The 18,070-nt window shown below is 39.1% G+C and overlaps 1 protein-coding gene across 1 annotated transcript in view; it reads left to right on the top strand.

Annotated features, from left to right (window-relative positions):
- ZCCHC8 (zinc finger, CCHC domain containing 8) overlaps positions 1–17,674 on the top strand; it is a 22,586-nt gene extending 4,912 nt beyond the window's left edge. Inside the window, exons 3-14 of the mRNA XM_010841318.1 lie at positions 725–799; positions 2,717–2,822; positions 3,963–4,037; positions 6,223–6,326; positions 6,440–6,505; positions 7,068–7,128; positions 7,596–7,738; positions 8,650–8,792; positions 11,576–11,697; positions 13,382–13,468; positions 13,725–13,842; positions 15,659–17,674. Of these exons, the coding sequence (XP_010839620.1) occupies positions 725–799; positions 2,717–2,822; positions 3,963–4,037; positions 6,223–6,326; positions 6,440–6,505; positions 7,068–7,128; positions 7,596–7,738; positions 8,650–8,792; positions 11,576–11,697; positions 13,382–13,468; positions 13,725–13,842; positions 15,659–16,440 (1,882 nt within the window). The 3' untranslated portion in view covers positions 16,441–17,674. The remainder of the gene's footprint in view (positions 1–724; positions 800–2,716; positions 2,823–3,962; positions 4,038–6,222; positions 6,327–6,439; positions 6,506–7,067; positions 7,129–7,595; positions 7,739–8,649; positions 8,793–11,575; positions 11,698–13,381; positions 13,469–13,724; positions 13,843–15,658) is intronic.
- The last annotated feature ends 396 nt before the right edge of the window (positions 17,675–18,070 follow it).

Here is an 18,070-nt window from a genome sequence, read left to right on the forward strand (position 1 = left end):
ATTGAAACAAGTGTCTGGATGTCTTCATATTTTAATTTTATTTCTCTACTTGATGTGAGCAGTTCCACATACAGATTGATTGATTTCACATGCTGTACAGGTACAAGGATTTGAAGAAGGTGTGGAGAAATCAGATACAGCTGCTCCCAGGTTACTGAAGGAATATATAGCAGATTTCAAGGCTGCAGTCTAGTTCTATTTTTTCCGGTTTTTGAAAGTCACATCCAGGAATAGTGTAATTTTACATCATTACTTTAAAATTTGGATCTGAGATGTTTAGTGCAGTGTGCTCTGCCCTCCAAAAAGAGTCTACCCATTTATTTATAAAGTGTTTCCATTTCCTATATATTTCCAAGCCAAGTTTATTCTGATTCTTTCAGAATTATATTCTTTGTAACCTGCTGGTTTACTCAGTTCCTCCCTCTCCTCAGTTTATAAACAAATAGCCATTAGGTAAAGAAACTTTTTGGTTGAAAACTGAACTGCAGCTTTTAATTTTTTATGAAATATTTAAAATACATATGTAAAGTAAAAGATAATCTTTATAAAATTGTTCAAGTATGTAAAATTGGTGAAAACCGGAGTTCCTGGTGGTTCTTGATCTTATTCGTAAAATATTATATGATCTTTGGTACGTAGAAATGATAAAGGTTCAGTGTTTATATATATATATGCAAGTTTTACTTTAATGTCTTCTAAGAATATGTTTTAACTTTTGTTTTAGTGGAATATTGGTGAACAATACTAAGTTAGATGGACCTTTATTACAGATTCTATTTATGAACAATGTTATTTCAAAGTAAGTAATTTTTTCTTTCCTAAATATTATGAGCTAATGTGCTTATGATACACTATTTGTATAAATATGCTGTTTTCATCTGTATTTATACCATCTGTATTCTTTTACTTAAAATTTATGGAATCATGATAAGAGCCAGATTTTGGCTCTTATTTTTGCAGTCGTATAAACCTGAATTTGAACTATGCTTTCTACATATGTGAACCTGGAGAGGTCACTGACCCTCTCTGCATATCAGTTTCCTTACTGGGAAACAGGACACTAGTAGTAACCACCTTTTAGGGAACTGAATGAGCACCTGTAAGAGCCCAGTGTTGTTGTTGTTCAGTTACTAAATGGTGTCTGACTCTGCAACCCCATCGACTATAGCCCACTACGTTCCTCAGTCCATGGGGTTTCCCAGGCAAGAATACTGGAGTGGGTGGCCATTTCCTTCTCCAGGGGATCTTCCTACCCAGGGATTGAACCTGCCTCTCCTGCAGCTCCTGCATTAGCAGGTGGATTCTTTACCACTGAGTCACCAGGGAAGCCCCAATAGCCCAATAGACAGCTGCTAATAAAAGTCACTGCTACCACCATTTCGCTACCAAAATCAGGGAGCTGAGTTTTCCCTGTTGATTATGGTGAAAACTTACCATGTGATTTTTTTTTTTTTGACTATCAAAACTAGACCTTTGCTAGTTTTCAGTATTCTTGGGTCTAGGATGACTCAGTGCTTTCCTACGATGCTTGCTAGAATGTTCTGAAATGGTTTGAGGCCTTGACCCATGCCTTGCTTGAAGCATGGTCATAGACATTTCAGATGGTTGCTTGCCCCCTCACGCATCACATGTTGTTATCTTAGACACTGTGCAAGGTAAAGGGAGCATACTTAGGTGTTACCTGCATGGCAGATCCATTGGCTACTTTATCTCACAGAAGTGGAACCTGAGGCTGTGTGGGGTGGTACAGCCGGTGGCATGGTGCTGGGCACGTGGGACTCCAGGGCTACTGTCACCATCAGAGTCAGCCTCTAACTCAAGCTCCTGGCAGACCTTTTTTTTTTTTTTTAATTAAAAAAAATATATATTTTGGCCACGCTGCACAGCATGTAGGATCTCAGTTCCCCGAACAGGGATCGAACATGCACCCCCTGCATTGGGAGCGCTGAGTCTCAACCAAAGAACCCCCAGGGAAGTCCCTCCTGACAATATTAATGTCTGCACCACTCACCTGGGGTTGTGCCTGCAGAAATCTTAGAATGTCCAAGCTAAAGAGACCTGACAAATCATCAAGTCCACGAAGAGGAATTTGGCTCTTTTGGCCCCTTCTGAACTGAGTACTGAAGAGTATTTGATGAACATGGTTCTTGACCTGGAAAGCTGGAGAGCATAGACCTCGGTCATTTTACTTGCATTGCATTTTGGTCTTTTTTTTTTTCCCTCCAGTGTCATATTTACATAGGTGTTGCCTTGTGTGTGCAGAGTCTGTAGGAAGAGGCTGTGGAAGAGCTGAATGCATTGATTGTGTGTGTGTTGCAGAAATAAGTTGCTGTGAGACAGGGTAGGAAGGGGGCTTTTTGTTACGTAACTGACTCTTTTACTTCTTTTGAATTTTGAACCATTTCCATGTGTTATATATTTACAAATTAAGTTCGTAAAATTTATAAATCCATGTAGTCTTTGTGTAAGTATCTGCCAGCTGTTACATGCTAGGCACTATGTTAGATTATCATCATCATTTTGTTAACTTGGCAAAAATGGGTTTTGTTTTTTTTTTTCTCTAAAGAATAGATTAGACTGTTACATAGAGTCAGTGATTTGATATAAACTCTGAAAAACAAAATAACAGTATTTACACATGCCATCTTCTAAAAATGCATGACTTCAGTCAAGTCAGTGTTTGTGTGGGTTCTGACCATTTTGTCCTCTTATGCAGGCAATATCATCAAGAAATAGAGGAATTTGTATCAAATTTAGTAAAAAGATTTGAGGAACAGCAGAAAAATGATGTGGAAAAGACTTCCTTTAATCTTTTGCCCCAGGTATTTCAAACTTAAGAGACTTTAGTAGGTTTTGCGTTTTACTGCCAATTATTAGGTGGCTCCGGGGATCCTCTTGACTCAAAACCAAAATGGTTGTTGAGATTGTCTGTTCACCTTCTATCCTGCAACCTGGCTTCCTTCTCCACAGTCTGACCAATGCAGCCATGGGGCTTTCTTTGGGATTGTGATTGCTTTTCTTAGGGAGTAATATTCACACCTGGCTACACTCAAAGCCTTTCCCCGTGCATCATTCCCTAACTTGGACACATGGTTTGGGACAGAAAATTAATTTTAGGTCAGGGAAAAACATCTCTTTTTGTGGGGACTATAAAAAATGGATTTTCTTGTTTGTTTTTTTTTCCTACAATGAAGAAGTTCATATATCATCCTTTTCCCCCCTCTACTTGTTTTAAAAATCAGTAGCATGCCCAAAGAAATCTGAGAGATTCCACTGTGTGACTATTAGGGCATAAATTTATCTCAAGAGAATCAGGATTATGATTTCTGGGCTTTTTTTTTTTTACTTATAAGTTAAGGTAAGTAAAGGCTCTCAAATTAGGATCTTTAGCTGTTTATCCTCAGAGGTTGGAGAATGGAGTATTCTGATTTACTAAATTTTTGTCACCTTTGGTTTTCATCTATTATATATAATTTTTTTTAAAGATTCAAGGAACAATACATTTAACAATAAAAACCGTAGTGAATGTTATTTAATTTTTGATTCAAGAAACACTTCAGAATTTTGTGCCTTGAGTATCAGTGTTGACCAGCAATATCAAGTTTATATTTTTAAATTTTTGATTATCTGATTTGAAGATAAAGCCTGTCTTGTCAGTTTAAATGTTGAAAGTTCCATAATTAATATTTACTAACATAAAAGTCATAGTGTAAGCTAATGCTTCAGAAGATACTATCTTTTATATCTTTTTTAACTTTCCCACTGGAGAAGTAGCTTTCATAAACTTTCCTACCTAGCTTAACTTCTCACTCACCCTAATTATCACAGCAATGAATTCAAACTTTTATATACCTTAATGGTATGTGTTAGAAAATAAAGTGAATGTATTCAGATTCAATTATGAAATTTAAAGTTGTTAAGAATTGTTTAGCTTTTGTAACTTGTGTTTTTCTTTGTGTTAGCCATCCAGTGTTATGCTAGAAGAGGACCATAAAGTAGAAGAATCCAGTGCCGTTAATAATAAGGAAGCTTTTAGTGTAAGTTTGGACGCTTCAGTTTTGAATTCTGCAGATACATTTCCTATCCTCTGTCCATTGGGTAGCATTTAGATGGTAAACTGATGTGTCATCTAACGATCACACATTCTTTCATTAAATTTGTTGTAAACAACAGTGTAGGCTTCAGCCTTCTAATATTATAGTTTGCTTTTTAAGAACTATTTCATTGTGACCTAGGGGTACAATGGATACACCACAGAGGACTTTTTCTCCTGACTATCCTCTCTGTTCATTCTCCTTTCTTTTTTTTTTTAAATAGATTTTATATTTTTTAGAGCAGTTTCTAATAGATTTTATATTTTTCTCAAGTTCACAGAGAAATTGAGTGAAACATACCGGGATTTGCCATGCATCCCCTGCCCCCACACATTTATAACCTCCCCCTCTATCAACATCTCCCACCAGATGGTACATTTGTTACAATTGATAAATCTACAGTGACACATCGTTACCACCCAGAGTCCATGGTTTATGTTAAGGGTCACTTTGGTGCTCTGTGTCTATGGATTTGTACAGTAATACGCATCTACCATTAGACCTTCGTATGGAGTAGTTTCACTGCCCTAAAAGTTCTCTTTACTCCACCTGTTCATCATCCTCGCCCCACTCATCATTTTCAAGAACTTGGATGAAAATATAGAAAGCATGCTTGTGGAACTTATAGATGGGTGAATCTGAGAGGGATAAATAACTAGTATAACAAGTGACAGCTTGGAAATGTTAAATATTTGAAAGACTCATATAGTGAGTGAAAAACAGAAGATTTTTAACAGAGATGAGCCTGTATGCAGGCCTTTTGATACCTGTGCAAAATTCAGAAGTGTCAGTGCAGTGTCATGTGTGATTTTGCAACTTAAAAGTTTTTAAAGAAGATGATGTAATCCTGGATTCCGTTAAAGGAAGACCAGTTTTCATGTTCATGGAGTATTGTGTGCCATTGACATATCACAATTTAGACTAATAAGTGTGCAACATCCTAGGCAGGCGCCACCTTAAATCCCAGAACCTTATTGTTTAGAAGGGAGATGAAGTTATCTAGTTCAAGGTCAGGGATCTTTCTTTAAAGCGCCCTGATAGCTAGCATCCTGGTCTTTTTTTTTTTTTTTTTGACTCTTCTCAGTAATGTGGAATTCACTTAAAAAAAAAAAAGAGAGAGACATACTTCTTCATTTTGCACATCTCTGATAGAAATTTGCACTTTCTAAAAGTTGAGCTGAAATGTGCTTCTTACACTAACTGGTCCTAGTCTTGCCACTTGGCACTCTATAGGGTGATCTCACATGATACCTTTGCAGATATTAGCCTTTATCACATATGCAGAGTTGTGTCCATGTCTTGTAAATCTTCTCAGTAAGATCTGTGGGCTCTTCATCCTCCCAGCACAGACAGGATATAGATAAAAAATGTTATTAGTTTTCTCAAGTGTGATGGTGGTATCATGATTCGTAGGAGAATGTTCTTATTCTTAGGAGGCTCATACTGAAGTATTTAGGGGTGCCATGTTGTGAATGGTGCAGTGTTGTAGCTGGTTATATGTGGAAGATGGAACTTGGGTAGGAAGTTGTTAGTCTCCAGCAGGAGCAAATAATAGCTTAGACTAAGGTGAGAGTGGTGGCAACTTACTTTTTTAAAATGGCTCAGTAAAAAGTATGTTTTTGTGTGGAGAGAGCGATGTGCACACAGAAATGTCAGTTAACCATTGTTGAATCTAGATGAGGGCTCATGGTGTTCCAACTTTTCTGTATGAAATTTTTCTAAATTTGTATGGAATTTTTCTCCTATTGGGAGACAAGGAAATGGAAACAATGAATATAGAAATAAAGACAGCTTTCAGAGGATCTTGCTACAAAAGGAAGCAAAGAAATGGGAAATAGAAGAATTGTTGACAAATTTTTGCTCTTTAAGTCTGGAGGGAGTGCCCCTGACAGTAGCGATCCAACAGGAAAAACTCCATGGTCTAGACACCCTGAGGGAATTCAGTGATGGAGATTTTACTGACACATCAGGATGTGACTCCTTCACTAAGGAGTTGATTATTATTTCTAGTAATTTCATCATCCAGAAATAAGTTGGTAAAACAATTAATCATAGTCTTACAGTATCTAATGTCATCTTTTTTTTTTTTCTGCTTAAATAGCAATATTTTTTGACTTGTTTTCTGCAGGTTGTAGGAAGTGTCCTGTATTTTACTAATTTTTGCCTTGATAAATTGGGGCAACCGCTACTAAATGAAAACCCTCAGCTTACGGAAGGATGGGAAATACCCAAGTATCCTACATAGTGAATGAAGATCTTTATGCATCTTGCCATTAAGTTCACCTTTAAAAAAAAACCAAATTGTGCAGACTATGATAACTATTCCTTAATAAAACTCACTAAAGGTACCAGCAAGTCTTCAGCCACATTGTTTCTCTAGAAGGGCAAGAAATACAAGTAAAGGCAAAAAGGTTTGTGTGGGGAGTTGCTTTTGTTTTCTTCTTCTTCTTTATTAACCAAAACCATAAACTCTTATAGCTTGAAAAGTTAATATTACCGGCTTACTATAAATAAACAGATTAAACCAGAATTTCAGTACATAGACATAGAGTAAATCTCTAAGTCAGTCATATTGCAACTCATTGGTTCAGGCCTGATGTGCCTGGGTGGGTGGAAAGGAATAATTACTGCTGTCTTTGATTGCTGTCTTATAACCATCTACCCCTTTCCAAATTTCCGGAAATATGATAATCTGTTTGCCTCAAATCCTTCTGTTATCAGCCACTGACAAAATTCAGAGGTAACAGATCAGTCGGGAACATAAGGGCTCTTGGTTAAAAGACTTGATCAAAAGTAATATTTGTGTAACTCATTAGGACAGGTGGTGAAAGTGAGGTCATTTCTGCAGATATTAGTAATTGGTGATCTGCGTGCTTTCTTGTTCTGATACACGTTGCTGTCACACAGAATTTTATTGATTTGCTTTGATATTTCTGTTTACATTGTGAAAATCTTTGTTTTTTGACCAAATAGGCCAAAGCCTCACTGTTTCAATTGTGGTTCTGAAGAGCATCAAATGAAAGATTGCCCAATGGTAAATTTTTCTCATATAAAAAAAAAATCTTTGAACCAGAGCTTTCTAATATTTTCAATGCATCTATAGCATTGTGCGATATAAAGAAACTTCCTGTCTTACTTTCCTATAGTTCTTAATTTTTAAATCTTTCCAAATTTGTCCATAAGTTTTAAGACATTATTTTAAAAAATACTAATTTATTACAGTGGTCTCTATTTGAGATGAATAAAACCTGATGAGAATTCATGTTTAGACAATTTATTTTAAAAACTTTGTGATAGTACCAAGGTAATAAGAAGTTGAAGGACTGCCTCTCTTCCTTGCTTATTTTTCTAAACTATCCAGTCTCTTTTATACTTGCTCCTTATGCATTTAAACTGAAATAATCTGTGTGCTTGACCTAGGAAAAGTGCTTATGTTTATTTAATTTCTGAACTATTTCTACACTGCTTGATACCATTCTTTCCAAACACATTATGATTTAGCCTCGAAATGCTGCTCGAATAAGCGAAAAGAGAAAAGAGTATATGGATGCCTGTGGTGAGACAAACAATCAGAATTTTCAGCAGCGATACCACGCAGAAGAAGTAGAAGAGAGATTTGGAAGATTTAAGCCAGGAGTTATTAGGTACCTGTGTCATGTTACCTTAGAATGTCGTTTCTGTGTCCCCACCATTTGGAACAAGTTCTGTGTATCTTCAGGGTAATAATCAGGAAACAAGTGTTCTCCCACAAGTCTCTATATAAAAGGTACATCAGTTAATCCAAAAAATATCTGCAGTAAGTCCCCTACATATAAAGGAGTTCTTTTCTAGAAGCACGTTCGTAAGTCCAGTTTGTTCATTCATTAGTCCAACAAAGTTAGCCTAGGTATCCCAACTAACACAATTGAGTGTATATAGCTTAATAGGTTTCTAACATTTTTCACACAAATAATACATTAAAAAACTAACAAAAAATAAACAATTTTAATCTTATAGTACAGTACCTTGAAAAGGATAGTAGTTAACACTACAACAGCTGGCATACAGAGGCAACTCGAAGGTTCGTATGTAGGGGACTTGACTGTACTGTGATTGAGAGGCGCTGCTGTACCACATGCTGTGTAGTATGAGACATGGAAGTGGTTTGGTTTTTTTTTTTTTAATTTATTTTTAATTGAAGGATAGTTGCTTTACAATATTGTGTTGTTTTCTGCCATACATCAACATGAACCAGCCCTAAGTGAACATGTGTCCCCTCTCTCCTGAACCTCCCTTCCACCTCCCACTCCATTCCACCCTCTAGGTTGTTACAGAGCCCCCGTTTGAGTTCCCCGAGTCATGGAGCAAATTCGCGTTGTCGGTGTGTTTTGCGTATGGTGGTGTGTATGTTTCCATGCTGCCCTCTCCGTTTGCCTCGTCCTCCTCTTCCCCACCCCTGCCGTGTCCACAAGTCTGTGCTCTAAGGACATGGATGTGTTTGAAATACTAGAAGAGTATGTATCTTCATCCAAGCGAGAATACAGTATTTTTTTCCTCCTCTTTTATTTTTACTCAGTGAGGAACTCCAGGATGCACTGGGTGTGACGGACAAGAGTCTTCCACCTTTTATATATCGAATGCGCCAGCTAGGATACCCACCAGGGTGGCTCAAAGAGGCCGAACTGGAGAACTCAGGGCTTGCGCTCTATGATGGGAAAGGTATAGTATGTTCAGTTAGATAAGTCAACTTAAGGGTTCTGTCCTTTCTGGTTTTTTTTAATTAAAGAATAACAATAAAATAGAATGGGAATGGCTGTCTTATTTAATGTCTACTGAGTTAACTAAAAAATATCATGATTTTCTTTTGTTTTACAAGGAAGGAACTAAAACTTCATTGAGAGTTACCAAATAATTATCTGGACTTGCTCAGTGACTACCTAGCAAGGTATTAGCTCTCCAGCTAGACCTCATAAACTCTTGCCTTTGTCAGTAATAGTAACAGAAATATGACCCATCTCTGCCAGGAGATCCATAAAAGTTACAATAAATAAACCGTCTTATTAATATAATCTAAAACTTCTCTTAGGAATCTAGAAAAATATTCATAAAAAAATAAAAATATTCACACATGTGCCCAAGGAAATGTATGTATATGAAGATACTTTTTAGCATTGAATATGATAGTGAAAAATAAAAAACAACATTAAGGGATCTTCCCTGGTGGTCCAGTGGCTAAGACTCTATGCTCCCAATGCAGGGGACTCCAGTTCAAGCCCTGGTTGGGGAGCTAGATCCCACATGCCACAACTAAGACCCAGCACAGCCAAAATAAATTAATTTAAGAATATATATATATTTTTTAAGACAACATTAAGGCCGTAAGGGAGAATGGCTAAGTAAACCGTGGTAGAAATAGGGGATAGAATCCTTGTAGAATGTATGTAATAAATGGAGTAAATCCATGGAGCTCCCATGGCAAGATTCTTATGCAATACTGAGTTTAAAAGATAAATTTCTGGAATGCTTATTTATTATGATACTGTTGATCTTCCTGGTGGCTCAGATGGTAAAAAATCTGCCTTCAATGAGAGAGACCTGGCTTTGATCCCTGTCTTGGAAAGATCCCCTAGAGAAAGGAATGGCAACCCACTCTACTGTTCTTACCTGGAGAATGCCAGGGACAGAGCAGCGTGGCAGGCTACAGTCCGTGGGGTCGCAAAGAGTCAGACACGACTGAGCGCTAACACTGCTACTCCTGCTGCCGCTCCCACTGCTGTTGATCTTAAAAAACAAAAATCCCAAAAAAAAAAAAAAAAGAAAAAAAAAAAAAAAAAAAAAAAAAAAAAAAAAAAAAAAAAAAAATAAAAAAAAACAAAAATCCCACATGGATGAAGCCATGCTGTATATTTTCTATGAGGAGTTATGTTTGTAGAAGATATTTTGAAAAGAACCGTCTAGATTTTAGGGTTTAGACTCGCAGAGGCCTCCCCTGACCAGCTTATTTAAATGTCTGTCTCCTGCGTTCACCTGCGTGTCCTGCCAGTCTCTCTCACTGCACCCTGTTTGTTTCCTTCATGCCCTGTCACAGTTCATGTATGTCTGTCTATCGTGTAGCACAGTGCCTGACACCTGGTAGATAGTAAATAAGTTTTTAAAAGTTGTAACCAATATACAGCAAATCAACAGTGGTTACCCCTGAGAAGGAAAACAGGATTGCTCTTAAGATTTTAGTATTATCTCTAATGCTCTAAATTAGAAAAGAAAGTGTTTCTAGATATTACTTAGGTCATTAAAATAAAAACAAAACATTTACCAAGCCCCCCTTCTCACGTAGTACCAAAGAGTATATTTAGCACAGTCCTTTTAATATTTTATGTCCCCAAGTCATGCTGACATTCAAATTATCATTACTCATGCCACTTTCTGTAGGTGCTTTCAAGTCTGCTGTCCTCTCTTTAAAAAAGACAGAATTTATCTGGCTGCACCTAGTCTTAGCTGCAGCACACAGGGTCTTTGATCTTCCTTGTGGCATGTGGGATCTAGTTCCCTGACCAAGAATGGAACCTGGGTCCCCTGCATTGAAAATGCAGCGTCTTAGCCACTGGACCACCAGAGAAGTCCCCCCACCGGTCTCTTCTTAAATTTCTCACCTAGGGATTCTTTGGACACATGAGTGTAGATAATTGAGAGTCTCTTAAATGTCTTTTAATCTGTAAATTCCTTTCTTGTTTTTAACAAAGCTCTGAGTTTTGTCCTTCTGGGTTTTTTGAGGTTTTGCTGATCATCCCCATGGTTTCTTTCAGTATGTTTCTCTGTCCCTGTTTGCTGTGAATTGTTGGTGAAATCAGTCATCAGTGAACGTTGCCAATATCTAGTTATTGAGGATGGCACAGTGGTTGTATTCTGATTCTTTGATTACTTCTTGGCTTATTATCCTGAAAACTTCTATAAAGAGAAACTTCTCATCAACCATTTGGTTACCTTAGGTATATAGACAGGGGATTAGCAACATAAATGTTCGAAAAGAATGAAGTAGTTCTCAACCATCCTTCAAGGATTGCTCTCATCTGTAAAGTGGTATTAGTAGTAAGTACCTCTTAGGGTTGTTGTGAAGAATAAGTGAGTGAATACTTATAAACTGTTTAAAGTACTATCTGAGAAGAAAACATTTTTCATATATAGTAACCATTATGTAAGTGTCTCTTAAATAAAAGAACTGGAATAGAGCATTAGGCAAATCATAAAATCAGTGCAAGATAGACTTTTAAGCAATTCATGGAAGAACTAAACTTTCCAAGTTTTTCAATATTTATATTTTTGTCAAAATGGTATGTCCATGTTGTTTAAAAATTCTAATCTTTGTTCAGACAAATTATAATGAAAGCCATTCTCAGAATAATTTTGTGGCCATAAATATAAGCACTTTCCAGGTCTGCTTTTGGTCCAGAAAGGGGTTTATATGGGCACTTAGCAATATTCACCTTTTTGATGATCCATAATAGATGGTGCTGATGGAGAGACAGAAGCTGGAGAAGTACAGCAAAATAAAAGTGTCACTTACGATCTCTCGAAATTGGTAAACTATCCAGGTTTTAATATATCTACTCCCAGAGGAATTCCAGATGTAAGTATATTGGTTTTATATTCTTCTGGGATATAAACGTATTTGTGTAGATTGTTCAAAATGTTACCTTACATAGCAATTACTGTCTCATAAAGAAGTTAAAGTTGAGAATTCCCTCGCTGTCCAGTGGTTAGGACTCTACACTTTGAGTGCTGAGGGTGGGAGCTCAATCCTGGGTTGGGGAACTAAGCTCCCATAAGCCATGCAGTGTGACCAGAAAAAAATAGTAAATGTGACATGAATTTGGGCAAACTCTGGGAGATAGTGGAGACAGAGGAGCCTGGCATGCTACAGTCCATGGGGTCACAAAGAGTCGGACATGATTTATCAACTGAACAGCGACAACTAAATGTGTTACTTATGAGTTTAACTTTTTAATTTCTTTTGTGTTGACTAGAATGTTAAGTGAAATCTTGAATTTGTCAAAAAGAAAACCCAGTTTTTTCTGATTTTATGCCCTAAGGAACTAAAATAGAATGATTAGATTCTGTAAATCTGGAACTGTTCTAAAATTAAAAGATTATCATTTCTTTTTTAACAACATGGGGTGGTTTGAAGCAGTATTGTAAGTTTTACAGAATTGCTTGGGAAGTATTTTTCTACCTTTAATCAATCTATGTGTACTGTAACTTTTTCCTACTTTTCCTTCTTTTCCCCCCACAAAGTAAAATTTCTCCGATACAAGAAAGGTTTGCTATACTTAATCTTTTGCACCTTTTATCTTATGTTTCAGGATTCAACAACTAACTGTGGTGGTGGTGGTGGTATTTTAGTAAAAATGCGTTCTAGGGACTCCCTCATGGTCCAGTGGCAGCGCCTCTGAGCTCCCAACACAGGAGGCCTGGGTTCAGTCCCTGCTCAGGGAACTAGATCCCACATGCTGCAGCTAAGACCCAGTGCAGCCAAATAAGTAAATGACTTAAAAAAAAATTCATTCCAGCTATTCTTAGGGACTGGGCAGTAGAGAAGCAGCCAAAGGTCTAAATTAGAGTCTGGTGAACAGATCTGAAGATGTGTGTAATTAGTTAAGGGCTGGCTAAATTGCATGTACAAACCATCGGTGCCTCTGGAAGTTGGGTCCAAGTCCCAGCCTACATCAGAATCCCCTTGGGGTACGCATTAGAAGTGCACATTCCTGAGCATGCCCTCTCCTTAGACTTAACTTAGTCCCTAGGGTCTGTTTGTTTCACAGGAGCCCAGAGTGATTCCTTTTGAGAGCCGCTGTTAAATGTGTTACTGGCAATAAGAGAGAAAGGAGTGATAACTACTCAGTTTGAAGACAGAAGGTGGAAAACAGCATGAGTGAGCAAGTTAGGAGAAAGGGACAAGAACAGTCTATGGGCAGTACTAGTTAGTATCAGGAGGCGGGTGGGAACCAGCCACGCTGCTGAGAGGCTGTCGTCACTGCCTGTAACTTCTTGATAGTAGGCAGAACCTTTTTGGCCCAAGTGGTTTTGTCAAGTAGTCTTTTAGTATTCTGTCCTGACTGTTGGACAGGCCGAGTTGGTTTTTTTTTCCCTTTCAGTGCACTATTATTTTTAACCCCCACCCCCTGCAAAAAGGAAAAGTCACATATGAAGCAGGAATGTAATTTGATATCTCCACTTCACCTACTGTAAGCAGACTTCAGAGCATGACATTTTCCAAATACACACTTCTTTTTCCCTTCTCTTTTCATTGATAGGAATGGAGGATATTTGGGTCAATACCAATGCAGGCGTGTCAGCAGAAGGACGTGTTTGCCAATTACCTGACTTCTAACTTCCAAGCGGTAAACAGATTTTCAGAGTGTGGTTTAGAAGAATGTCTTGCTTTCATCCATGGGGTTTTGTAACTCATAGGCATCTCGTTGCCTTTTATTGTTTTGTATATAAAGCGCTCTATGTTTTCTGATGAATCCAAAGGAAAAAGGTAACTACATTCACCAGTTACCTGGATTGGTTCTCTGTATCATGTTTAAATGGAGGGATGGAGTGTAATTCTTTGTCTCCCCCAACTCACTTGTGTTTGGTTTGGTTCTCCATTAGCCAAGCATGAAGTCTAGCAGCAAAAGGTCTTCGTCTCGGTCCAGCCCCAGTAGTCCAAAGAAGCAGAAGAAGGAAAACAGCGCAGCAGCCTCACCCGCCGACATGGAACTGGACTCGGGTAGGTTCCACCCCGTGGTTTTGCTTTCATTGAGAAAGTAGGACGAGTTTGTATGCTGATGAGTTCCCTAAGAAAGAGGAAGCTCTTAATGAGCAGTAACTCAAGAGTAAATCTTCCCTTTTATCCTTGGGTATCAGAGCACCTCCACTATTGCTGATCAGAGCTGAGTTTGGAAGGCTCATAGCTTTGCGTGAGAGCCGGATGGGCCCGCCAACCGGGCTCCTTAGACAGACCTTTCCACCCAGTCCCAGGGCCCTGGATCTGGACTGGCCTCCTGATGGGCAGGGCTTTGAGACACACAGTGGAAAATACTCCCCTTTGGCAGCTCATTCCCAAGAGGAGGAAGGGCAGGACTGAGGCAGGCTTTCTCAGTTATTCTTCCCGAGTGTATAAATTCACAAAATCCCGTCTCGCCCCAGGAAAGAGAGACCGTGAGGAAAGTCCATCCTTTCAGAAAGCCAAGGGAAGGGAACAAAGACCTTGCCCTCTGTTCTCCCCTAGTCTTTTGCTCTCTGAATCCTCTGGGTTTACCATGGAACCTGTGGTCAAGCAGGGTTGTGATGGTCCTGAGGTGTGTGACCAGGGTGAGATGAGCAGGGTTAGGGCATTCGAGACAGTGAGAAATGCAAATACAGAAGCATGAAGCATCACAGCATGTTTGTCTACCAACAGTGTGATAGCTGGAGTTCAGACCCGGCTGTAAGAAATGACGTAGTCAAAAAAGGCAAGTTTTTGGTTGTAAGAGCCTCATATGGTACAGAGGAGATTGAACTTCTTCCTCTAGATCATGGCAAGGCACTAAAGGGTTTCTAATGAGATGGAAAGGTTAATAGGACCAGATTTGTGTTTTAGAAAGACTAACTGTTTGGATGAGTATAAGGAAGATGAGTCGAGAGGCAGGAATGACTCTGATACTCCTGACCAACAGTAATGGTCCCAAAATAATGTAGCAGCTGTGACAGGCTGTGGGAAAGGGTGGACCCCAGAGAGCTAAGGACCGGGAGTGGGCTGAAGGAAAGGAGGAGGACTCTGGTGACTAGGTTTCGGTTTTGGAGACTTAAACCAGATACTACTGGTGGTGCCAGTGAACGAGTTAACAAACGGGGGAAGAATCTGAGTTCTAGGAAAAGATTCCTTGTTTTGTACAGGTCAGATCTGTTGTATCTATGAGACACCCAGATAGTGATGACCAGTGACCAGTTGACCACATGAACCCACAGTTCGGTCGAGCAATCTAGACTGGGGTACAGAACTGGGAAATAAGCCAGGGAGTTTCCAGTTACCTCCTCCGCTGCTTCTTCCACCTCTGCCCACCTGAGAGTCTAGGCAGTCTCATTTCCAGCCAGATTTCCTACTGTGTTAAAGGTTACTCTCGGTTAGAGTTCCTGGCACCAGAGATCCTGACCTCTCCCCCTGCAGATGTTCTTTTCAGGTGGATTGAGGCCATTAAGCAATGATGATCGTATGCTTCCCAGGGGTTTCAGTGGTAAAGAATCCACCTGCCAATGCAGGAGATGCAGGTTTGATTCCTGGATCGGGAAGATCCCCTGGAGAAGGAAATGGCAACCCACTCCAGTGTTCTTGCCTGGAGAATTCCATGGACAGAAGAGCCTGGTGGGTTACAGTCCATGGGGTTGCAAAGAGTCAGATACCGTTGAGCACACCTTACATATGTGATATCTGAGGATCCAGTTTTCCCCTCTTGAGCCTTTTATTTTGCCATCAATCCTCTGGGTTCACCTGAGTTCAAATAATAATAAATAAAGTAAAATCAAGTGCTGTATGACAACTCAGTATCTCAACATCCTCATTTCAGATGCCGAGGTCCCGCATGGGTCCCCAAGCAGCGAAGCTTTTCAGTTTCAGCCCCCGCTGCCCCCTGGCACGCCTCCTCCGCTCCCCCGGGGCACCCCTCCACCCATCTTCACTCCTCCGCTCCCCAAGGGCACCCCGCCGCTGACTCCCAGTGACTCACCCCGGATGAGAACGGCATCCATGACCATGGACGAGGACTCGCTGACTCTGGAGGAACTAGAAGAACAGCAGAGGCAGATATGGGCGGCCCTGGAGCAGGCTGAGAGCGTCAACAGTGATTCGGATATTCCTGTAGACACACCTTTAACTGGGAATTCGGTGGCCTCTTCACCTTGTCCAAACGAACCTGACCTCCCTGTGCCAGAGGGAAAAACACCCGAAAGGCAGGTGCCAGGGGAGGCCGAGGTACTAGACACTGCTGCAAAGAAATCGGAAGAGGAACAAGCCTTGAGCCCAGATTCTGAGACTGCTTTGCTTGGCCAGAAGGAAAAGGAAGAGTCCACTCAGGTAGACCCTAAAGGTGCTCATGACCACGGCAGGGTTGAGTCAAACAGTGAGTTCAGGAATGGAGGGAGCAGCCAGCAGCTCCTTCATGCGGACTGCAGTCCTGCAGCAGCCACGAAGGCCCACAGTGCTATCCCCGACATGAGCAAGTTTGCAACCGGAATAACGCCGTTTGAATTCGAGAACATGGCGGAATCTACTGGAATGTACCTCAGGATAAGAAACTTGTTAAAGAATTCACCCCGAAACCAGCAAAAAAGCAAGAAGACTTCTGAATGACTGCTTGGCATAGCACCCAGTGCTATTTAATTATGACTGTGTTCTGGTAATTAGGACTAAATTGTTTTCCTATTGGCCCCTCCCATGTGAAAGAAAAAAAAAATCTACCCAAGGCTTAATTGTGGTCTAAGGTCAGGCCTCTTTTAAAGAATGGAAAGACTGAGCTTGCTGGTTTACTATATTTTATTCTCATTGATAAAAACTTGGGGGGAGGTAAGTAGGAGCCGGTTTAGAGATAGTTTGTTAAGGTTTATACTATTTTTGGATTGTGAATGTCTGTCAGGAGTGATGGTTTTTAATCTGTCTTTTGTACATCGTTTTCCCTTTCTACATTTTGCTAATTATCCTGTACGTAAGTTTAATATATCACTTTTTAAAAAGAAAAAATTCTAACCATTTAAAATTCATATTTCAACTCTTAACAACCAAATGAGAAAAATCAGGGATGAGCAGCTTTATACCATTTGGGGTATTTTTGTAAATGATTTACATGCATCCGTTTTAATAACACTTTTACTTTTTTGTAACTTCATTCTTCATATAAGCTTGCTATACAGGTATGTTCATCTTTGTGTACAAAGGTTTAATAAATTAGTTTTCATATACATAATCTAAGACTTTGAATATAAAAAAGTGACTCACAGTTAAATTAGTATATACAACCTTGTAAGTTTGGTAGTAAATTATGTGGTTGCAAATCTTAGTGGTAGCAAAGGAAATTAAGACGTTACAAGTTTGGGTATTTTCAGTGGATTTCAGCCTTAAATATATCAATAGAAACAGCAGAACCTTTTAAAGTAATTATTTTGAAAAAATAAATGGTGGGCAGCTAGCCTTTGTACAAAAATAATTTTCTAGATTTGAATGATAATTGTTACAAACAAAAAGTAGGCATACACATATTGTGCTTAATTGTCTGATACATAATATAGAGCTGAAACTATGTTTTTGTCTTTATGTGGAATGCCATGACATCTTTACAGTCAAGTCCATGAAAATAAACATATAGATGATCTTGAATTAGTCTTAGGTAATGTTATTCTCCTCAGAGGCCAGCAGAGGGTGCAAAATACAACCCTTCCAGGTTTAGTTTTCATTTTGGTAACTTGAGTATCCAAATTTAGTGTTCTATGAACAGTAAAGAGAAGGGAAATTATATGAAAAGGGAAAAATTATTTTCAAGGCCCTCATAGAACATGCCAAAAAATTGAATAAAATGTTTAATCCTTCTGGCTTTTTTCTCTGAGTCAAAGTCCATAATAAAACTGATCTTTTACCATAGTTTACATAGTGTTTTTACATACATTATCGTACTCAACATTTCTGTTAGGTAAACATCTTCTTCACATTATGTATATAACCTGAGGAAACTTCAGCAGCATGGAGAAGTCAAGGGGACTTGTCAGCATTCAAGAAGTGATTGTTGGGACTTCCCTGGTGGTCCACGGGTTAGCTTCCACTTCAGGGAACACAAGTTTGAACCCTGGTTGGGGAACTAAGATCTCACATGCCACAAGGCACAGCCAAAAAAAAAAAAGTGGTTGTTGAGAGGCCAGTCCAACTAAAGACTTGACCATTCTCTAAATCATACACACAGTTGTTTAACTACCCCCTTAAACATTGCATTGCA

Source organism: Bison bison, unplaced genomic scaffold (assembly GCF_000754665.1).
Source record: "Bison bison bison isolate TAMUID 2011002044 unplaced genomic scaffold, Bison_UMD1.0 scf7180017864160, whole genome shotgun sequence".
NCBI classification, from domain to species: Eukaryota; Metazoa; Chordata; class Mammalia; order Artiodactyla; family Bovidae; genus Bison; species Bison bison.